Source organism: Idiotropiscis lumnitzeri, chromosome 19 (genome assembly GCF_059441095.1).
Source record: "Idiotropiscis lumnitzeri isolate Australia: NSW breed Sydney's pygmy pipehorse chromosome 19, RoL_Ilum_1.0, whole genome shotgun sequence".
NCBI lineage: Eukaryota > Metazoa > Chordata > Actinopteri > Syngnathiformes > Syngnathidae > Idiotropiscis > Idiotropiscis lumnitzeri.
In genome coordinates, this window is record NC_142409.1 from 7,924,901 (window position 1) to 7,948,278 (window position 23,378).

Genomic DNA, 23,378 nt, shown 5'->3' on the forward strand with positions numbered 1-23,378 from the left:
TGCTCGTATGACTGGATGGAGTGCACCCACTCGCTCTCTCTATTTCCCCACTCCCTCGCTCTCTCTTCCCTCCCCCTCATCCTCTTCCGCTTGTCACTGCATTACATTGCAGAAGACAGAACACGCTCAGACTCCTGCTTGTACTTGTAGTACCCTTGTATTTTATGCTGTCTCCAAAATATGTGCCCAATATCAGCAATAAGAGCATGAATATTCAGTGTTGGATATAACAAAGTGCAAATACTTAGTCACTGGTTGCTAAACTTGATTTAGGATTTATTGCAAGAAATACCGCTCATGACAAATTACAAGGTGACAAAAACAGGAACAGCAGCGAACCAGCCATGTAGAATTTGTAACGATGCAACGGATTACGAAAAGCAAGATATTACCCATCCATCGCTATATTCAAGAGAAATTCTTGTCACCAATGCAACTGAATGGGTCAAAATAAATTATTTCTGGATACATTTTTTGACTTTGGTCGCCATGTATTGTAACGCATATCGCTGTCATTTCTCAATGGCTGCTTTCTATTTCTTCCTTTCCTGATTAAATACACCATCTCACAAATTGTCACTGCCCCCATATGCATTATGTCTTTTGACAATGAAACCCTTTTAGGCCTCCTTCCACATCCACTACACCCTACCAGTGTCAATTAACAGTCTGACGACACTATTGTTTTCCACTCCGAGCGAACACAGCGGTTCCTGTTTACGGCACCGTACGATGACAAAAAGGTCATTCAGATTTGTCTACTACCAAGCTCATTACCGTGTCTATTAACGCTGATTAAACTGATACAGTGACTTGGGAAGAACCCCTTCGGTAGATCGAGATTATTATTCATGATGTATTCTGGAAAATACAGAAAGCTATCATTCTAGAAGAAGTTTAAAATGGTTAAGTGTCATTTTCGAGTGGAATATGTTTTGAAATGATATATTTAAAAAGATAAAAGAAGAGAACAACCATATTCTAAGGACAAAGTATAATCTCACGTTGAACTGTTAACTTCAAGGATCTCCCCTCCCTGAAGAAGCACACATAGTCCACGTGAGATTGTATTGATCTCTCTTTGTTATTCACACAAAGGAAAAGATCACCGTAAATCCGAGCAACTGAGTACTTGAATATCTTGAAAGAAAAACAACACAGACCAGATGAGTTCGATTTGGAGCGTTGTGAATTTGTAACCAAAATTATTACATTACATAACAATGATAACAAATGCACTCTCGATATATTTGATGCGGGCTATGCAGTGAGGTTGTGATAATCACATTAACTGATCTATAAGGTTGCTTTCAGCAGTCCAGAAAAGAAATGGAAGAAAACCGCAACTGCGTTTCTTGAACCTTGCAGAAAGAAAAGCACTTAAAGAAGAAAGTGTGAAGCAAAAGTGCACCATGAAGATTGCGTGCCAACGAGTCCCCCGAAATGCATTTATAAACAGCAGCTGAGCACACAGCCTTGTGGAAACAATGCATGTGCAGATTAGCCAACAGATTACGCTGTTGTAAACACATCCATGTGCTAGAACTCCTCATCCCTGCTCCATTTCCTTGCAACTCGGCCCACGGGACTCGCCTTGATATTTACGCAGCGTTTTAAATGAAGAACTGCTTGAGACGAGTCTTGGTTAACTTTCAGTCATCTGGTGCTATCTTCCATCGGATGCCATGGCTAGCATAGTGCAGATGACAGGAAAGGTGACAAGCGGCCGGATGCTGATGCGCTGCTTAACACCGTTCTCTTGTTACAGCTTCCTCTAACACACTGGAAGAGGAGACATCCAGCAGGAGAATTACCAGCATTCATTGGATTAATGCCGGACAAGGGCTGAAAGGTAACACGGTTTCCCAAGTGCAATTTAACCTTGGTTTTTCAAACACGTTTTAATTTGGCTTTAGTGAAGTGCGGGAAAATTAAAATTTTGTTGAAAAATCGTCATGTACGGATAGGACGAGCAATTTGGAAGAAGCCAAAAATACAAGGCCTGTTATTATTTTATTATATCCAGGCATGCACAGTGTGGTCATATTGCGGGAATTGGAAAAATTTAAAAAATAAATAAATAAATAATATATATATATATATTTTTTTGTTATTTATTTATATATATATATATATATATATATATAATGCATATATAATATAAATTAAATGTAATTTTTACATTTTATATATATATATATATATATATATGTATGTATATATTTTTTTTTAATATATAGTTTTTTTCCCGTGAAGTTGAAATTTTATTTTAATTTTCAAATACAATCCTCAGTTAATTACATTTGATGAGATAAACAGATCTGTCACACATAAATCACATTGTCAAGATCCTCTCATTAGATCCCTCTAATTCGAGAAAGTAAAATTCATGATCGTAAAAGAAAGTATCCACATACTATAATTTCTGTGATGATAACCTTCTTAGCATTTGGCTAAATGTGATTACTTTACAGGTTTTTGGCATTATTAGCACCCTCCCACTCTCCAGCCAGATGCTCATTGCTCCATCCCCCATGTACGTGATCACAGCTCCTCGTTGTCATTTATAGACATCCAGCCTTTTCTTTGTGTGATTTGATCCGGACACAGTGGAAGATTTATTTATGTATTCCCGGCATTGAGGCGCAAGCTATCACCCTCCTTCCATTTCCTGTTCATTGTTGACTTTAGTGTCATGTATTTATGAACAGAAATGCATTTTAAAAACCAAATAGCCCAGTGTCGTCTTTGCATTGTTAATATATCCTTTGCAAGCAACAACTAATGGAAAACGACTGGCAGCTTTCAGTGACCGAGAGTATATCCGAGTTTGTGTTCATTGTTGTTAACCAGAATTGATTGGGTGAGTCTATTTTGTTTGCTGAAAGGGCCATAAGAGAAATTAATGGCCTGGGATCCCCAAGAGAGATCTAGGACAAATGGAGCCCGGCCAGGCCTTGCAGGGTCTCATCCGAGTGGAATCACCAAATGGGATCAGCTGGGAAAGCATCAGGATGGAGGCAATAGAGTGGAAGGTATCGAGAGAGAGAGAGTGCAGCATGACGCATCAGATTGGTTTGTCGTCATCTTCCGGACAGTCTGTGAAAGCTACTTCAATATGCCATCATTTGTTAGTATGTGTCTGAATGAAAGGTTTAAAAATTGATGCCATAAAAGCATCACTAAGCTATATTTGACCAACGTAGGCTTGGCTTACCACATCCTCTGTTTTGCTTCGTTATCAACGAGCCGTTGGTACCCTCCCTCGTGTTCCGAGGGGGCGGAACCAACGATGTTTCAAAACACGTCCACAACAAAGTCACAAAGAGACTACAAGGTAAGAATAAACATGAGTGTTTTTATCTTTTATAATGAACCTACATTGTTATTGAGAGAATCATGTTTTTTTGCTGTTTTTTTTTAGTTGTGGTTACCATAATTCTTTGTGGAGTGTCTTTTTAATTACAAAAGATTGTAAAATCTCCCTCTGTCATTGCATTTGTTATTTATTAAATTATATGTTTTAGTACCATGTGAAATGTTGCAGTATTTCACTTGAGTTTCTCATTCTTCATCGCTGTTGAAAGCAGATGGCCTTGAGTGTGCAAGACAGAGCCATTGGGGCCATTGTAGGGGCAGCAGTAGCAGATGCAGCAGGTGAGATAAAATATGTGGTACTTATGCTGTATGTACACAAATGAGACATGCTTGTTACTCATTTTTTATTTTTGGAATTTATTATAAGCGCAGTTACATTTTGACTTTGGTATTTTTGCCATTAAAAATGAGTGAAAGTGAATGATATGCTTTAGTTAATAGAAAATGTAAATTATTGCATGACATAATTGTTTTATATTGTGACGTGTGTCATAAAAAACAGAACTGCATAAAAAGTCGAGTCATCTGCTCATGCTGATTAAAAAAAAACAAAAAAAAAGTGGTGATGGCGCTTGAGAAATCTGACTGCAAATTTATGGATGTAGATTCACAGGATATTTAAAAAAAAAAAAAAAAAAGTTCCAGTAATTTTTCTGCAGCTAGTCATAATAGACTCGTATATGCTCTCTTGTTTTATGGTCTGTGAGTGTGTTGTATGTGTGTGTGTTCTCCATCGTAGCTCAGCCCATGCACTGGATTTACAATCCAGACAGACTCCGAGAAGTTCTCACTGACCTGGAACCCACACCAGAGTTTCGTGCCGACTCTGCAAATCCTTTCTACCGCAGGAAGACAGGCGAGCAGACGTGCTATGGCGACCAAGCTTACGTCCTGTTGGAATCATTGAGTCAGTGTGGAGGTACACAACCGAGTCAGGCGAGACAATGTGTCATACATTGGAATAACAGCTTTGTTTTTTTTTTCTAAAGACTTAAATGTGTCATCACTATTGTGAACCACGGCACTGTCAAAAGAGAAGATAGATTGAGATGGCAAAAAAATAAAATAAATAAATCCTACATTATCTTTGTTTTATGTGCACAATCCTGACGTTGTACAAATTTGGATTTGAGTGTACTCCCAAATTTCTACTTACTCGTGTGTTGGCAGGTGTCGATGTGGAGGATTTGACTCAACGCACCTACAAGTTCTTCGGGGCAGGCACAGTGTACGACTTGCCACTCAATGACCCTTACCGCGAGAAAGGAGGTACAGTACATGTTCACAGCATGGAAATTGCAGTCATTATTGCAATACTTGTAATTGCCAGCACAACAGCAAGGCGCACACATCGAAAAAATATTGAGTCATAATCAGTAGAGGGGCACAACAACACAGCAGCAGCTTTACTTCACAAAGTTAGACTGCATCAAAGATTGTGATGAGAGACTAAGGAGTTAGTCATTTTATTGAGATAAAGAGCATGCTTTAATACAGGTGTGGGCAAACTACGGCCCGGGGGCCACATGCGGCCGGTAAAACGTTTTAATCCGGCCCGCCAAACTTGAAAATAATTAAAGGAATAAACCCTGTTAATGTTTTATTTTTAAAATACTGTGGTTTTTCAAAGACATATATATTGTTGTCCCGCTTTTCTTCACGTTCATTTCAAATTAAATGTATTTTTGTTTCTCCGATGAGGTGAGGCTACCAAAACACCTCTGTCAAATTTTCGAACCCATTGTGGCCCGCCAATCAAAAAGTTTGCCCACCTCTGCTTTTCTAGAAATTACTCCATCTAAAATGAAAAAAATTGCTTCAATTTTCCAGGCCCCAAAGCCGTCCTTCCGATTGATGGTCCTTGGAGGAATGCAAGCCTCAAAGCTTTCCTTAGAAATGTGGATGCTGGCAAAGAAGAAACTGGTATATTATAATAGTAATAATAATAATAATAATAATAATAATTATTATTATTATTATTATTATTATTTACGATCATCAGTTACTCCTTTTTTGTATTGTGAAATGTTTGTGTTTGTTTGAGGCTGTGACAAAGACTGTCAAATGGACGGCGTTACCAAGTTGGCTCCAGTGGTGGCCTTTTATGCCGGCCGATGCGAAATGCTGGAGAAAGTGGAGAAAGTCATAAGGGTGACCCAAAATGATGATATGTGTGTGGCGGTGACATTGGCTGCAGCCAGGTACGGAAGAATGTTGAACACACACACGCACCCTCTTTAACGTTTTGGTTTCTAATTGGGGAGAAAGTCGTAATCCACAACCATTTTGTCTGTTTTATGAATGTGGTCAGGATTTTGGAACATTTCATTCTGAGTGGTCCAAGTTCCAAAGCTTTGGAAGCAGTTTTGGCTCAGCTGAATGATCCACAAAGACAGAACCCTCAAGAACTTGATAATGCAGTCATTGGTAAGACTAAATTTGTCCTTAAAAACGTTAATTAGAGGGAATGTGCCACTCTTGGCAATTCCCTCTTCCTCTCCAGTTCCCTGCTGACCTTTTAAAAAAAAAACATGTATTTATATGCATATTGGGTTATTAATTTAAATTACCACAAAGGTTGTACCAGTGAATGTACATTGTGAGATTTCTACTAGCGGTAATTTGAAACGAATCCTTTTGGTTAGTAGAACCACTCCCTCGGAAAGAAATGCCAAGATGATGGCTCACAAGATTTAATATAATAATACATTAAGCCTAACGTAATTTTCTCATATCTCGATGGAAGCGCATATCCACCAGGTGAAGAGCAACCTGGCCAAGACGCCGCAGCAGCTCATACCTGCTCTCTTCACAAACACATGAGGTAAACTAGTCTCATGACATGGCAAAACTCTTCAACCCCTCTGCTTCAGGCCTTTCATCTTCGCACTAATGATCTCCTTTCAACTGGCTCTTTATTTCCCGCTTCCTACTGTGCTATGTTTTACAAGGCTAATAGGTGCAGACAATAAATGCTCATGGAAAAAGTTCTGGCCTTGGGAGGGTAGTCATGATGTGCAACTAAACTGCGGTTCCGTCCAGCTTTGCCTGGTGCGTTCCAAGGAGCGCTACATGGAGTCCTGACGTCGAGCCAATTGGATGAAGCTGTCAGGGACACCATGCGCTGCGGGGGATGCACCGCCAGCCGAGCCTCCTTCATTGGAGCTTGCATCGGGGCACAGGTACGGCCGCAAGGGACGAATTGTACTGGACGAATAAAAATAAAAACGTAGGAACAATAATTTTCATCAAACGCTCAAGTCAAGATCGCTGACCTCTACGGACTGTTAGTATAAAAACATTCTTTCTGTTTTCTGGGTGCTGGCAAGACTTAAACTAGCGTACAGACATTTGTCAAGGCCAAACAAAAATACAGCAAAATTCCCAGATCGTTAGCAAAATAAATAAACGGAAATATTTCTTCCTGACCATATGAACCATCACGCCCCAAACATTCATGGAAATCGGTTTGGCCGTACACCACATGTAACCAATTAATATACACGCTACACCAGGCGTGGACAAACTACGGCCCGGGGGCTACATGCGGCCCATTCAGCGTTTTAATCCGGCCCGCCGAACTTGAAAAAAAATTAATGAATCAACCTTGTTAATGTTTTATTTTCTAAATATTGTGGTGTGTCAAAGACGTATATTTTGGTGTTATGCTTTTGTTCACTTTCATTTCAAATTAAATGTATTTTATTTCCTCAGATGAGATGAGGTTAACAAAACACTCCATGCATCTGCTCCTGGTCCGGCCCCTCTGTCAAATTTTAGAACCCATTGTGGCCCGCCAATCAAAAAGTTTGCACACCCCTGCGCTAGACTAACCTGCACTTAATTCTGAATTCAAACTACCGTACGAACCTGTCTTATAATTTTAAAGGCTGCTCAGTCTGAAGACGCTTATCTCGAATGCAATACCTTCCTGTTACCTCCCCATTGTGAATATGCACCCGCATGTTACATCAATTATCACGCTTTTACGGTCTGCAGCAGAGTTTAAAATGGCAACGTGTCAAACTACTCCATTGAGGAAACGCTGTCAGAAAAACAAGAAAAATGTCATCATTAAAAAAAGAGAAAGATATTAGCCTTCGTTTTGTATCCGGGAAAATCGCCAAAACACGGAAAGCTGCCTTGTCAGGCATGAATGTCTCGAATCAATTACCGAGGGACCTTTCACGAATCAAGGTCGAAGAAATGTTCTGATTTGGGCTACATGAAGCCCTCTTTAGTTCAGTTGTGGGTAGCATGATTCAGAAGAGTGAACGCCGATCTGGCTCGTGTTTCTATTGCGGGGGTGTGTAGGCGGGATGGTGGTAGCTGCGTCAGCTCCAATGACATCATAGCAGCATGACACAGTGCAACTTGCCAATAAATTCAGCCGAGGAAAGGACGCAGAGTAAACAGAGGACAATGATGGAAGACAAACAGCATTTTTGTGTTCTTTCTCCTTGTCACTTTGTTGCTTTTTTTTTTTTTTTTTAAATAAAAAGTAGACAAGCTTGAATCATGCAGGGAATTTTCTTTTGACCAATCAAGGGGATGCAAACTTCAATCATTAAATTGTGCACATTTTTAGGGTGTTTAACTTTGGCGCTTCTGCTGCACTTACAACTTGTAAAAATGCAAATGAAACAAAAGAAAACTGCCATGTAGTAAAATCTTGTTTTTAAATGATGTCTTTGCAGGTTGGCCTTCAAGGAATACCTGAGTCTTGGAAGAAGAGGACACTCCGATATCCTCGCCTGCTGGAGCTTGTTGAAAATGTGTTCCCAAAATCTGCCTAAATTGAAGTTAATCGTTAATTTTGCATTGTGTTACTCACTTATACGTATCAATGAGAATTAGTGCCTTTTTGTGCTATTCAAATTCCTTAAGCTGCAGATGTGCTTTGAAATGACAATTCATGACAGTCTCGTTTCAAAAGTTTCAGACAGAACGAGACTTGAATCTGTTTGTCGTGGCAAAGTTGCATTATGTAAGACGAGGGGAGTCTGTGCCAATTGCTTGAGTTGGGTAAGAACGTGTGCACGCTGTTGAAAAAACAACAACAAAAAAAAACATCAGTTGCTAATAAAGGATAGTGTTACTTGCATGTGCATGATGTTTTAATTCAAATTGAAGTGTAAGATGGATAGCTGAGGTTTCATAAGGTCTGGGAACGTTGAGATTTTTTTTTTTTTTGCTGAAGTGAAGAATTTATTTGGTTTTCATCTTCCCACTCCATGCAGCATGTTTGGTAATTGAGAAGTGAAAGAGCAGATTTACAAGTGGAACAACTCGAGACTGAAAATAATGCTTCCCTCAAAGGAGCTGTTCTGCGTTCCTAAAAGTGCTGAGTTCTATATTCATTCATTTTAAGCGCTCACCACAACATATCTGAAGTTGGGATATCCAAAATCTTGATATCTTTTACATTACAGATGTAAAATAATATGTAGATTATATATAATCTTTTTGCTAAAAGAATCAGTTTGAGACATTCTTTCTAAAGTGGTGAATCAATTTATATTAAGTGTTGTATGTCAACAGGAGTTGCTTGTTTGTATGTGCTAATGAGCAAAAGTTTCGACTAGCGAAAATGTGCGGTCTAAGAATAACACTTGAATGAACCTGACGATGAATAAACTTCCACATTGTTTAGCTGAATAAATAGGTCAAGGCTAAGAGTGCATAGGTAACAAGCAGAAGGGAAGTCATTTGATTTCTCCCTGTGCCTGACTTCCTCCTACACAGCAGGTTGTCGTGCATGTCTGGCATAATTACATCCAGACCCAAAGAGTCCCCCCCCCCCAATCTGACAAAGTCCAATTTCACAAGGGAGTCTTTATACGAAATAGAGGGAGGGCTGTCAAAAAAATTGTGAATTTTAAATTTTATATATATCTGTGTAAATTCCAAAGCACCTCCATCTTGTCTCTTAAATTCGGCATCGATAAGATGCAGAGAAAGATCATGAGGCTTAGTTATTACACCACTTTTGAATGTTGTTGCAATTGTAAATTTTGGAGTGGGGCCTTGACAACAAAAAACACTCACGTCCTCTGATGTGAGACAGATGAGCCTCCTCCTACTACTCCTTAGTGACTCCACCACCTGGAGTTAATGTGGAAATCATTAAAATACTATTATATGTTTACGGCTAGTGTCAGCATACACTATTTTGTAGGCGGGGTGGGGGCGGCGGCAGTGAGAGTTGATGGTCAAGAGGTTAAAAGTTCATGGCTTACTCTTGAGCATGTCAACCTTACAGTTTTGAGGTTCGGCACTTGAATCTTCGGTTCATCCTTCCTGTGTGGAGTTTGCATTGGTTTCTTAATCCCACATATTTCATGTTAGGGTGATTGAAGATTAAAAATTATTCAGAATCATCTAGGTGAATGTTTTTTTTTTATCAATATGTGACCTGTGGCTGGCTGGCAACCTGGACTTGGTGGATGGATGCATGAGATTGTGTGGATGTGATATAAATATGACAATTGCAATCGTAATTGCAGGGAATGGATCCTATTTTATTAACTTCCATTTTATTTTACATGAAGGGTGACTTTGTATGTGTGAGTCTTATGTAAATATAGCCCCAACGTGTTCGCAACGTTACGTAAAAAAATGAAAAGACAAAAAAGAAAACGTTTCATATCAAAGCTTAGCGTGCGAAACAAGCGAGTAATACCCACACAATCTTCTGCTCTTGCGAATCGTATAAAGAGCGCATGCGCAGTATCAGTCCAACTGTCAAATAGCTTTGGTGGAAAGGGTAATCTCTTGTTACAGTATCATCTTTGATACATTCAACAGCTGGGTGGAACTCCCGACAAAAACTTGCTTCAGTGACGTTTTCAAAAGAGATGGGAGTTGGACTGCTTTGAAATAAGCCTACTGTTGTATCAAGATAAACTTATCCTCATTGTCATGGATTTTAATGTCAAGCGGTTAGCTGCAGATGCGGGTACTTTCCTGAGTCGTGCTGTGCAAGTAAGTTTTAAACGTTTTGCTAGTGGACGTCATTGCTAATTAGCTGCTAGCTTACCTCCTGATACCTTTGAAAATGTCACAACTTCGGTATTGACAGTGTTGTATTTTGATAAACATCGAGATGTACGTCTTAGAACTATTTTATACTAGGTCTCGTTGCACGGCCAATGTGCGTGTGTCCTTCATTCAGTAGTAGGTTAACAAACCATCAAAATAGGCCGCTAGAAAGAATATACAATTCATCAGTTGGACTTATGATGTTGACCTGTGCCCAGTTGGTAATGTAATTGAAACGTTCAAGCGCAAAAAAAAAAAAAAAGTATGCTGAACGTTAGGTGTATTAATCGTTTAATTTGGATTTTGATGTATGTTTGGCTCTTTTCAAAGTTCACAGAAGAAAAGTTTGGCCAGGCTGAGAAGACTGAGTTGGATGCCCATTTGGAGAATCTCTTGGTAAGAGCTGAGGCCACCAAGCAATGGACAGACAAGATCATGAAGCAGACCGAAGTCTTATTACAGCCCAACCCAAGTAAGAACATACTCTGTATTCCTAATTGAATATAATAGATGCATTCAGTTTGTGTTATGTCCACTCTCATTCTAATCTGATGTGTACAGGGTATGGAATTTCACGTTTGCAAAGCACATAACCACAACAAGATGGGGTTTGAAATACTATACAATATGCACGATTGGTGTGTACATCCTCCTCAATTTGTACCACTTTACTGCAAAAACACAACAAATACAGACCAACTGGTGGCATTAGTTTTGGACATGGCCAACTGGATTTGGAGTTTAGTTTTCCAATAGTTGCCTTCACCAAGTATAAATCATGTTGTCTTGAGATTTCTTGTGTTCACTGTGTTAATTTTTACAGCCTGTACATGGCTCCCTCACTGTTGTCTCATGACTTCGTAATTGAGTTTCCCTTGTAATTTCCAGATGTCCGTCTTGAGGAATTTGTGTATGAGAAACTGGAAAAAAAGGTGCCGTCGCGATTGAACAACCATGAAATGTTGGGCCAGTCCATGATTGACTCAGGAAATGAATTTGGCCCTGGGACTGCTTATGGTGACTATCAACTGACTGTATTTTTTTTTTGTACATACAATAAATTATCTTTATTATTCAATCAGTCCGCCTGAGTTACCGCACTAGTTTCTAGAATATACAATCTCCTGTCCAATGCAATAATGGGACTGTTTTGTTTGTGCTGCTCACTATTGTAGGAAATGCTTTGCTAAAATGCGGCGAGACCCAGAAGCAGATTGGCGGTGCAGAGCGAGAATTGATTCAAAGTTCTGCCATCAATTTCCTGACCCCCTTCAGGAACTTTCTGGAGGGGGACTTCAAAACAATCCTGGTGAGCTGCTAGTGACTGATGGCATTCTCTACTCTTTTTATGCACTTTTAACAACAATCTACCGGTAATCTTTAATAACTCACATAATGGTTATGGTTGTATAACAGTAGTCCTGGAGTCAGTAAATTCTACCTAGACTTTGGTCAAACTATAAAGTGAAATTATATAAAATCTTTGTAGAACACATGCTTTACATTCTCAGTCATGTTGAAAGAAGCAAACATTCAGTGGCGCTTTTACATACACACGCGCGCGCACACACACACACACACAATAATAGTCTTTTTTTTTTTTAATTGCCAGAATTTTCAATGCAACACTTGTGGTGCATCTAACTAGATCTTTGCTTGTTTTTATGCGGCAGACAACATATATCATTTCTGGTTTGTAGATGGAGCTAACAGAAATAAATGGGGAAAACTAAATGTGGCAGCAAAACAGCAGCATTGTTTAGAATGTACCTGGAAATTGGGACAAGTATGTTTATGTTCACCATTTGTTTGCAGAAAGAACGGAAGCTGCTGCAGGTCAAGCGCTTGGATCTGGATGCGGCCAAAACCAGACTCAAGAAGGCCCGCATGGCTGATGCCAGAGCTGCGGTACGTACGTGTTGCTAAATAACACTTTTAATTCAGCGGTCTTTTACAATTTGGTGTCTTAGTTATTTCTATGTGAATCGGCCGTCAAAAATGTTTCTTCCTTAAATAACGTGAGGCAATATCCTCTTCAAAGAGGGTAAACTACCAGGCCCTGCAAGGCTTTATGAAGTCACATGACTTGGTCCAATGGCTTCCCGTTTCTTGCCAGTTAGTAATTTTCAAAAATGCCAACTTTTCAAGTGTCACTTTCATCATTTCCTTCAAACATCAAATGTTTTAGACGTGAACAAAATGACATTCTTCATGTTGCTGTAATTGACGTCTCCATGAAATGACAACACCCGGGGAGTGTTATTTTAGAGTCATTTCTCTGTTCTTCTTGTCAATGGGCTGTCTGGTGGTGGGTGGAGCTAACGTTAATATTGGAGCGAGGATTGATGACGGAGGGTGTTTCAAATTAAGAAATCAGATTATAGATGAGTCCAGGTCATCACAAATCAGTCTTTTCTGTGTCTTATTGAAATTAAACTCAAATATGCGCAACAATGTTGCAATTCATAAATCTGCCAACCAACCCTCCCTGGCAGTGCATATTTGTAGTGCCTTTGTTGCGTTAATGTTTCTGATGTATTACATAGAATGCAAAAACAGTGTAGAACCTTTTACGATTTATTTTCATGACGTGGCCGAAAGCATTTGGCAAAAATAGATACTAATAATAATTGCCCAAAATAAAACTGATCTGGCAAAATAGGTAGATTTAAACTAAAATAATTAGCTCCAATGTGCAATTAGAGAGATGGAACAGGTTTCCGTAGAAGTGATTCAGGAGTTTTATAACAGAACAAATCGATTGTTTATGATGTGGTGTAAAAAGTAAAAGGCACTGAAACTGTCTTTAAGTCTGATCCTTAGTGACACAACAGCTGTAGCTCTAACTTCTGTCACTGTTTTTAAATTACAAAGCAGCAGATGTGAGCAGAGGAAGTGACAGAGGTAAGTGGAATGTTGGAGCCATGTTTGACCTTAAAAAAAAAAAAAAATACTGGGACGCGCATGCACGCACGGACGGCATCTCCTCCGCAAGTCAAATCATCTGCTCGAAAGCCCGATGAAAAGCGAAATCTATCATTACAGTGCCGTCCTCCTGGTATTGCTGCATGTGTGTTCTGTAAGCCGTGGAATGCAGGACAGTGAGGCACCAACACATCATATTGATGACTCATCAAGTCATTGTATGGGACGTCCATGTTGATTCCTTTTGACTGAGTACATGTTTAGGAAACAATTTTTCGAGTTTTTGTGCCTTTTGAACCAAATTCTTACTGTGGTTATTATTAAGATAATGTCACATTAAATTTAGAATATTTTGTGACTGTTGTATGCTTTCAAGATTCAAAATCTGTGTCATATTTGGAAGCGGACTTTTGTTGTTCCTGTTCCATGTTCCAAATGTGTCCTTTGGTCTCTAGTGCTTTATATATTTATTTATTTTGCTTTAGGGGCCACATAACTATTGTCATGTGTGTTCCAGCCCATGTGTCAATGGTGGAGTATATCTATTAATCACTATTATTCTCTCCCGCAGGCAGAACAGGAGTTGAGGATGACTCAGAGTGAGTTTGACCGTCAGGCTGAGATCACCCGACTGCTGCTCGAAGGCGTCAGCAGCACCCATGTGTGTATCCTGGCATGCCCTAACACAACGTGTCACCTCCATCTCAGTCACGGAACACATTTGGAAATTAAAAAAAAAAAAAAAAAAACTTTAGCATACATTTTCTTTATTAGGGTTGCCCAAATGCAAACTTGATAGAATTGCTGTTACTGTCTCTGTACTGCCCGTAAAAGGGGTAAGCATTAGTCATGTTGTTGTAATGCTAACATCAAAGCCACTGAGATAATCTGTCTTTATAACATGTCCGGGAGTTGAACATGAATCAGGTAACTCTTCATACAACGTGCCACATTTCTTCTTGTGTGGGATCAGGCACACCACCTACGCTGTTTGAATGATTTTGTGGAGGCTCAGACCACATACTATGCACAATGTTACCACTACATGGTGGATCTGCAAAAGCAGTTGGGAAGGTAAAAATAACGCTCGTGACAATCTAGCGTTGAATGCTTCTGAGCATCTCACGCTTGTTTCTTCTCTCTCCCACTAGTTTTCCGTCGTCATTCTCCCATAACAACCAGTCGTCCGTTACGGAAGGGGCCACCATCGCCGTGCCCACCATACCAATGTCGGCCCCCCTGCCCACTTCTTCTATCCGTGGCGGCTCAGCCACATCAGATGGCGTCAACGAATTGCGTAGCTCCAGCGGCAGCCGCAAAGCGAGGGTCCTTTACGACTACTACGCGGCAAGCAGCAGTGAACTTTCCCTGCTGGCTGATGAGGTGAGCCACGCTTCTAGCGGTCTACAATATCCAACGTGTGGAGGTTTTCAAGTTAGGAGCTGCCCCCGGTTATTTTTATGATTATTCTTTCCCGTCAGCGTATGTTGGGTTGTTCGTGACAAATGAATGTAGTGCCTGACTTTGCTCCCCGTAATGATCGAAAGACTTTGTGTTTGCAGGTTATCACAGTCAGCGTGTCAGGGATGGATTCAGACTGGCTGATGGGAGAGCGAGGCGGCCAAAAGGGCAAAGTGCCAATCACCTACTTGGAGCTACTTAACTGAGACATGCAAAAATAGCGTCTTTGGTTGTGAGCTTATGCTGCCACGTCCGGAGTCACGTCCTCTTCCATTCAGTTATATTTTTTTTACTTATTCAAAAAGCCAGGCTCCATTTTAGTCAGCACACTTGAACTCGTTGAAGCGGCAATCAGTGCATTCAAGTGTAGGGAGGGGACATGGAGCTGATATTTTTGCGTGCAACTGTCTTACATTTCAAAAAAAAAAAAAAAGTTGCCTCTCTTCAATGCTTTAGAGTTTGATGTTAAGCAATTTGCAAAATGTGCCAGAGCATCTCCCAAAAGTTTTCCATGCATTTCTTTTTGTTTACATTATATAAATATCTATATACAGTATACGCATCTCAGATTGTTGCCAAAATGTGTAAGTTTAAGGTCGCTCTCCTTCCCTCACTCTTACCATTAAGTACATTGGCATAATTCTTTTTTTTTTTTAATACAATTCAGCTTGAAGTGCAGGGTGACGCTCGTTCAAGTCATTTTCTCTTAGTGCACTTATGGATAACCTACATATGAATAGGTTTGAGCATATTATTGTACATGTTCATGAAATGATGGTAGAAAAACATCTGTGTGAAGTTTCATATGTGATGTGAGCAGTTTGAACATTTAAGTGCCAGATGAAATTAGTAGCAAATCACTTTAAGTACTGAATATTTTCCTCAGCTTTTTTTAAACCATTTTTTTGTCTTGCACCAAATCCAACAGTATTGAGATGGACAATTTGTTCTACTTTTTAGCCTTGACTCCTATTAGTTAGTTTATTGGAAAACTCAATTTTCACATCACGAAATTGCCAACCCAAGGCAACTTGATGAGATTAAGTTATTGCTGCATGCGTAGTTGGCCAATCATTAGTTGTATCAGATGACAAGCTGATTAATACGATATCTTTGATATCATCCGATAGGATGAGTGTTGCGCGGCAAACACATCATCCTTCCCCAACCTGAATTGCATCTCATAAAAACGTGTGGAAGCTTTAAAGCGTACCTTGACGTCCATGCTATTTGTTTGATAAGATTTGTAAAATGAATACATTAAACAAAATATATAAAAACATGTTAACAAGAGTTCCATTTTTATTAACACTTGGGTGCTTAATGGCGCTTAGTAATATTTTTTCATATTTATGATTTTGATGTGTGCATGCATAATGAGCCAGCAGGTGGCAGAATAATACTGCCTACTTGATTTCAACAGTCTACATTTCAGCAATCTAGTGAGACCAGATAGTAGCTATTGCTCATTTGTGGCACACACTAGTCTGCAATATAATAGAAATTTAACACATTGAGAGCTGCTTCTATTTGTATTTAATCAACTTGCATATTTCCAGCACCACATGAGCTTTTAATACAACAGTTCAACACCACTCCAAACAACCACAATAAGCAACATTTTTCTGACTCCAGAATTGAAAATTGTCTCTTTTCTGAAGCGTGTGTTTACAGGAGAGGCTGTGTGAGGAGATACGATGTGAGGTATCCTCTCGTGTGTGTGTGTGTGTTTGTGTCAGCATCCTAGTGTGTGCCTCCCACTACTCCCACTGGATCTTTATGCATTCCCTGCCCACAACTGTGAGTACAAAAACACACACAGAGACCCAGATAACCATTCAGAACACTGACCTACTTTGAAAGACCTGCTTCATTGGAGGCACTTTTACCAAAAAGGCCAAAGGCACCCGGGACAAAAAAAAAAAAAAACACACTTATGTAACATGTAATGAGATTATCAGACTCTTTTGCACTCATTTAATTCATATTTAGCGAGCGTATGAATTATTTGTACTTGGCTGTGTGCCTGGTTATCACCTATGTAGCAAGAAGAGTAAAGAAGTGCAGTAAACTACAAAGACACTTTTATTACTCAACTTGCATCATTACACCACTAATTAAAGCGAGAACATATAGAACACAAACCAAACACATGCACAATCCTAATGAATGCAAGCGATGTATGAAAATGTTTGCATTAACTGGATAAGGTTGATGCATATGAGCCGATACACGCACGCAGGATTACCTCTAAGTGGAAAGCAACATTTTGCTTTAGTTTATCTGCCGGTAGCTCTTGTGTACTATCTCGTGGGCCAACTTCTATCTGACAGCCAGTCGAGTGATCTATTTGTCACCATCGCACCGTTTTACATACTCCGATTGATGGCCCATTAAAATCTAAAAAATGCACAATGACATAAAATATATTTTAATTCTTCATAATCCTAATTGTTGTTTTTTTTTTAAACATGGGATTGTCCCTGCTTATATTGTGAATGTGTTGCAAAAGATATGTTGAATGAATTAAAACATGACTGTGGATTGTGTGATAAACATGATTATCTCAGCCATGTTGTTTGCTTGCTATGATGCGAAAGTATTGTCTTGTTTGACATTGATCGTAAGAATCATACTTTATTTACCAGATCATTCAGACCAATTGTGAATGTTCTTTTAATCTACGTTTATTACAAATGAATAGTGGAATCTTTAAAAAATCTGCACGTTTGTGTCCACAGTATTCATTGCGTAAGGTAGTGCTGAAGGCGCGTCACATCTGGAAAAATCCACAATAGTCGCGATATCACCTCGTTCGTTCTTTTTCAATCGCAAACTCAAAAAGTGATTCAAAATGGCGTCAATTGAAGATTTTATGTTTTACGCAATCACCCATCATACAAATGCACATTCAGCAACTTCTCATCAGGCACTTCCTCTTTCTACCCCCCCCCCCCCAAAAAAAAAAAAGGATTTTTGAATTTGATAAGTACACGTGAGTTGTGTTTCTGGTATTGTTGGGAAATCAGAACGGTAATTACAAGTTGAATGGAATCTTCCAAAATGCAAATCTCTTTTCCATTTATGTGTATGAAAATCGCTTATCGACCGTGTCAAACTGACCACCAAGACAAATGAGTTGTTCTCCCTTAAAAAAAAAAAAAATGGATTTAGTTATGCAAGACTTCTCTCTAGTTTCTATTTATACGTCTTCAACCGCCATTACCTTGAGGATCACCACAGCGGTATTTTGGTTACCTTCTGGTTAGGCTTCATGCGCTCTGCTGCAACTGCAGATATTAGAAAACTTCCCGCATACTCACAGATCTTTCAACTGAGTAAGCACAAGGATTCAGCATCCATAAGTGATCCTCAAAGTACAGCTATACTTTAAAAAAAAAAAAAAAAAAATGATGTCGATGTGACATTTGCCCTTCATCCGATAGGAAGGAAACCCTCCCGTTTGAGATGCGGAACTGGGCAGTTGCTGCACATTTGAGCAAAACAGGAAATTTCTTGTTTCCTTCGCTGCTTATAGCAACAGCTTGCGCCACACCACTTCTGCATATGTTCACACATGAAGCACACCACCAAGCACACGTTCACACAAAAGCAGGGCACGGCCGCAGTTTTACTTTGAGGTACCGGGAGGCTGTGGCTTTAAACCACACGCCAACCGTGCATGTCGTGGGAAATGAGATGTGCTGTCCGATGGCTGAAATGTTACGACTATTAACATGCAAAATACGCTCCCGAGTGAGTGGATGCCCCACAAGTGGTTTCTCTGATTTGACGCTTCAAAAGTGGTTTTGATGGCGCTTTGATGCAAAAATCTCCACTTTAATCTTACTGAAATGAAAAACTCTACCACTTTTTTAAATGTTTTGTCTTGAAGAATCACCCATCTCAAACGAGCTTGCTGACAGTTTAACAAACTTTATTTCAATTTTCCTAGCTATTATTATAATAACTTCATTTATCGAGACCTTATAAAAAAAAAAAATATCAGTAGGACGTAGGCTTTAAATATTTCTTTTTGACTGAATTGTGTATCACTTTGGGCTTCAAAGAGAAAAACGCTATGATTAAAATGCCCATTAAAGAAACACAAACAGGCACAAAAAGGAGAATGTACCAAAAAATGGATTCTCCGGTTTCTTCATCACACAAAAATGACTGGTAATGCCAGATGCTGTGCGTTTGGAAGAGATCCGTACATTCAATGTCCGACTGGCCGACCACGCGGATCGTCTTTGTTGTCGTAAATGTCCGAAACCACTCCGTTTGGCAGCAGTTGAATGGATTTCCTGTGAGGAAAACCGTGTGAAGTTTAGAGGCTAACGTGTCGGCCTGAGCTGAGGGAATAGTGGACAGCTTGTTGTCCCGTAAATCAAGCTGTTTTAAGTCAAGACCCGAGACAGACGGCGGGAGATGTGCGAGGGAGTTGCATGAAATATTCAGAGACTTCAGATTCCGAAAATCTGCAAAGTCCAAGTCCCCGACGCGTGCGTTTCCCAACCCTAAGTGGTGTAACGTTGCGCTCAGACTTTTTATTGATTGTTGGCCTCTTAGTCCGGGATTATCGGATAATTCTAAATGTGTGAGTGACAGTCCTGAGAATGCGGAAGGTGGAATTCTTTCAAGGTTGCATCCCTTTAGGAAAAGCTGCCTTAAGGACACGGTGGTGTTCCAGGCTACACCTGCGCTGGCCTCAACTTCCTCAGGAAGGCATACGCCTATGTTGTTGTAACTGAGGTCGACCGACCGAAGACTTGGCAAGTTGAATAATAGTCGCGAGGATAAGCAGTCAAGGTCATTCAAGCTAAAGTTAACGTACGTCAAATTGCTCAGAGTTCTCAGCGTAACATCATCCGCTATAATTTCTGTCAGTCGATTGTTGCTGACGTCCAGCTCGCACAAGCTCCCGGAAAATTGCTCCAAAGTTAGATTCAAACTTTCTAGACAATTGGCGCACATTCGGAGTCGGGACAGGAATGGCATTTGGCGAATGAACCCCTGGGGGAAGTACTGCAACTGATTCCCTCGTAGGTCTAAAATCTCCACCGAGGAGACGTCGCCGTGGAGGCTGTCGTCCCACAGCTGAGCCGTGATGGTTTTAGTGCTCCTCCTCAGGTTGTAGAACGTGACGGTGGAGGTCAAATTGGGGAATGTGGCATTGTCCGCCAGCTGCTCGTAAAAGCTCACAATATTGTTGGACAGGTAGAGATTCCGTAAGCGGCTCACGGTGGGTAAGAATGGAAAGAATAGCAGTTTGTTATCGGAGAGATCAAGCGTCTCTATTTGAAACGTGGCGTTGACGTTCTGCCTGGAGATGAACCACTCGATGAAGTTGTGGCTGGCGTTTAGGACCACCAGTTGGGTCATGTGGAAGTCAGTCAGGCAAGGTAGATAATTGAAGGCCAGGTTGAGCCGCTGCAATCTGGGAGTGGCGGCAAAGGCGTTGTCGATCTCAAACAAGAGGTTCCTCTGCAAGTCCAGTTCTTTGACCCGGTGAAGATCCCTGAATGAGGTCTCATCCAGGCGGCGTAAGAGATTCCCGGAAAGATTTAGGTACTCCAGGGATGTTAGATTTTGAAGAAGGACTGCAGCCATTTCTTCATCCAGCGTATTCTCTGATAAATCTAAAAATGTGATCCTGGACAACGTCTTGAAAGCATTACTAGTTTCTTGGTAGCCTATATACAGATTATTATTGGCTAAATTAAGATTTTTTAAGAATTTGGAGTACTGAAAAGTGTTGGAATGTAATTTCTCCACGTGGTTGCAGGCTAAACTGAGGATTTTTAGCGAGGGATACTCAAGGGAGTTATCCTGTAGTGTCTTGATAAGATTCTGATTGAGTTGAAGCTCCTCAGTGCTGCCTGGCAGTCCCGCAGGTACTGACGTGAGGTTGCTGTTGTTGCAGAGAGCTGCTCTTTGCGTCTGTGGACAAAGAGAGAGGACAATCAACTTTTTTTTTTTTTTATTGACAACGACAAAAAAATGCTATAATGGTTTTAAAATCAAGCCGCTCATGGCCAAATGAGAATATTGTGAAACTCAGTTCATTTTTATGAAAAGAGAGCTCACCAACTTGCACTGACTGCGTTGTGGAGAGCTTGAGGCTGGTACGAGGACGCTCCACATGGATAGCGTGAAACAAACGATGATGGATGAAGGGCCGCGAACTGACATTTTAGCATCCTCACTGCTCAGATGATCATGAAAAAGAAAGAGAGGCGTTTTAATGTGTAATATAAACAATATACTCAATTTAATGAAACAGAAAATGATCATATCAAATTTATAAAATGTACATAGGAATTTATGTTGTCTTTTTTTTAAACCACCAGGTGAAACTGTTTCAGTGGTGATCATATTTCGTTCAATTTACATGTAAAATATGTGCGTAATTAAATATATATTGCTAATTTTTATATATATATATATATATATATATATATTGCTAATTTATATTACACATATGGAAAGCGCTCTGTTGAAATAAATTAAATATTAATTATTATTATATTATTATTAATAGTAATAATAATAATAATAATCGTAACAATAATTATATATATATATATTTATATATTTATTTATATTTATATATATATATATTATATATTATATATTATATATATTATATATATATATATATTATATATATATATGATTAAATAAATGCTGTATGATTAAATAAATGCTGTATGATTGTGCAGTAAACTTAATAATCATCATATTAAAAAAATACAGAAAATAAACTTGCGGTAATATACGAATAGAGAGTGAGATCAACTAGATGCATTGCGCCAATAGATAAACATTGAAAATAATCATTCAGATTTTTAAAAAAATATTTTATACATTTGTATGTGTTAATTTTGCAATCTTAAAAGTGCAGAATGCATGGACTTACAGTGGTGGTTAGGTGTGGATCCCCCAAGCCACTGATGCCTGCTCCCCTGACCATATCGCTGCCTCTCTCTCTCCGCTGTGGTGTGCGTTCTCATGTGTGATCTTCATGTGCCGTTCTCTGCCAGAAGCAATGACACCCCTGTTTTACTATTCGCGGAAGCTTGCAACGGAAACCAAGTTACATGGACAAGCTGCAATCCGAGAGACGTTCTCAAGCTCGAGGGGCCACAGGAAGGCAAATGCTGCTCAATTTTTCATCTTCCTCCTCTTTGTCACAGCCAGGCGTTACATCTCACCTATTAGAATTGTGGTCGCGAGCGCAGCTGCCGCCACACAAACCCTGGCACAACACACCCTTGACAATCTTTTGATGCACTCTTGGCCTCTTCTGATCAGCCAACATAACTGGAGAGGAAACCAGTCAACGTACACACCCTTCCTGCTTGGTTTTAGGCCTGTTGCTACCATTTCCACACAGTTAGTTTTGAAAGCGGAGAGTGTGAATTGTATTAATCCGGAATCATCACTACATTTATTATTTTTATTTTTTTTGCATTGATTACGTTGTCCCTGGAGTCATATGTTGTTTATCCTTGGTATCTACCCTCAGGCAAAAATAGGGAACAAGGAATAAGGAAGTGAAGTGCCTGGCTGGGGCATAGGTCATAAGTGTGGCAACAAAAATTCATTTGCACATGATTTTTTTTGGGGGGTGGGGGTGTGGGGGGGCTCATGTATTTTTCAGTAGGAATTCTTACTTGGTTGTATTGCATGTATGTAGACCTGTGGGAGGCGTGCTTTCTGTTCAACTTAACATGATCATGGTTGATATTCACATTTGCTTGTAACATGTATTTTTGTTGTCTGTTATCAATCTCTTAATTTAGGGCACTGCCATGCCAAAATATTTGGAACAAATTAGGCTATGGACAATTTTTTTATATATCATTTCCTTGAACTTTTTATATTCATGGAAATTTGATAGGTACCATAAAGGGATTTAGTGAAATGCGGTTCGCAGTCGAAAGTGTAATCAGAGCATGTCTAATGGTGTGTTGACTAAAAATGATTCTTAGGTATTATTGGTTGCTTAGCTTCAGGGATTAAGGCTGTGATGAGGAACAGCACAATATGTAAAGCTGCGTTCTATTTTTGTGAACTGAGGAGGAGGAATAGTAATTGGTATAGGAGGGGGATGTGGGATGTTTTGTTATTGTTTTGTCAGTTTGGTGCTGAAGTTTATTATTCTGGCTGTCATACGCCGAAAAAAGCACTGAACCTGCGATGCAGGATAAATATTAGGAGCTCCTCAGGACAGATGACAATTTATTAGAAGGGAGCGTGAAGGACAACGATGATGCAACAAATGCGGAGAAGATATTCCCCATCCAGGGCGTTTTTTTTTTAAAGAGAATTGTTTGTTGTCTACAATAAGAAAGATTCCTTGCGCAAGTTTGTGTCTTGAGCCAGCCAAAAAGTTGCCAAACAGCACAGTAAATATTTCACATTTACATTTTTTCTTTTAATTACGTACTGGAGTTGAGTTGTTTAATTTCAGTGTTAATGTCAATGCAAAGAAAATTCACTGGAAGCGTTCCAGCTTGCATAGACAGACAAGCATACACAAGACAATTGCCGCACTGACCTCTTGT

The 23,378-nt window shown here is 39.6% G+C and overlaps 2 protein-coding genes and 1 pseudogene across 4 annotated transcripts; 2 read left to right on the top strand and 1 right to left on the bottom strand.

Moving 5' to 3' along the window:
- The first annotated feature begins 3,144 nt into the window (after nt 1-3,144).
- LOC148318318 (crystallin J1B-like) lies at nt 3,145-8,482 on the top strand (annotated as a pseudogene). Its single transcript, XR_015839961.1, has 10 exons — nt 3,145-3,337; nt 3,591-3,657; nt 4,118-4,297; nt 4,549-4,647; nt 5,209-5,301; nt 5,423-5,579; nt 5,690-5,805; nt 6,125-6,202; nt 6,421-6,560; nt 8,076-8,482. The product of XR_015839961.1 is annotated as a crystallin J1B-like (transcript).
- sh3glb1a (SH3-domain GRB2-like endophilin B1a) lies at nt 8,267-16,087 on the top strand. 2 transcript variants are annotated; one of them, XM_088283521.1, is made up of 9 exons: nt 8,267-8,403; nt 10,750-10,891; nt 11,308-11,436; nt 11,595-11,728; nt 12,235-12,327; nt 13,916-14,005; nt 14,318-14,418; nt 14,496-14,727; nt 14,907-16,087. In XM_088283521.1, the coding sequence occupies exons 1-9, from the start codon at nt 8,272-8,274 to the stop codon at nt 15,009-15,011; spliced, it is 1,158 nt and encodes a 385-aa protein (XP_088139647.1). In that variant the 5' UTR covers nt 8,267-8,271; the 3' UTR covers nt 15,012-16,087. The 2 variants fall into 2 exon arrangements, with proteins under 2 accessions (XP_088139647.1, XP_088139648.1); XM_088283522.1 differs by lacking the exon at nt 8,267-8,403 and adding an exon at nt 8,630-10,362.
- A 2,638-nt stretch (nt 16,088-18,725) lies between these two features.
- On the bottom strand, nt 18,726-22,065 carry nrros (negative regulator of reactive oxygen species). Its single transcript, XM_088283519.1, has 3 exons — nt 21,728-22,065; nt 20,896-21,013; nt 18,726-20,748 (listed from the first exon to the last, which is right to left on the bottom strand). The coding sequence occupies exons 2-3, from the start codon at nt 20,998-21,000 to the stop codon at nt 18,811-18,813; spliced, it is 2,043 nt and encodes a 680-aa protein (XP_088139645.1). The 5' UTR covers nt 21,001-21,013; nt 21,728-22,065; the 3' UTR covers nt 18,726-18,810.
- Between the last annotated feature and the right edge of the window lie 1,313 nt (nt 22,066-23,378).

Coding starts and splice junctions, on each gene's coding strand:
- nrros (XM_088283519.1), bottom strand. CDS start 21,000: ATGTCAGTTCGCGGCCCTTCATCCATCATCGTTTGTTTCACGCTATCC. Junction 20,749..20,895: donor AACGCAGTCAGTGCAAGTTG/GTGAGCTCTCTT, acceptor CTTTGTCCACAG/ACGCAAAGAGCAGCTCTCTG.
- sh3glb1a (XM_088283521.1), top strand. CDS start 8,272: ATGTGCTTTGAAATGACAATTCATGACAGTCTCGTTTCAAAAGTTTCA. Junction 14,006..14,317: donor AAGGCGTCAGCAGCACCCAT/GTGTGTATCCTG, acceptor GTGTGGGATCAG/GCACACCACCTACGCTGTTT. Junction 14,419..14,495: donor CTGCAAAAGCAGTTGGGAAG/GTAAAAATAACG, acceptor CTCTCCCACTAG/TTTTCCGTCGTCATTCTCCC.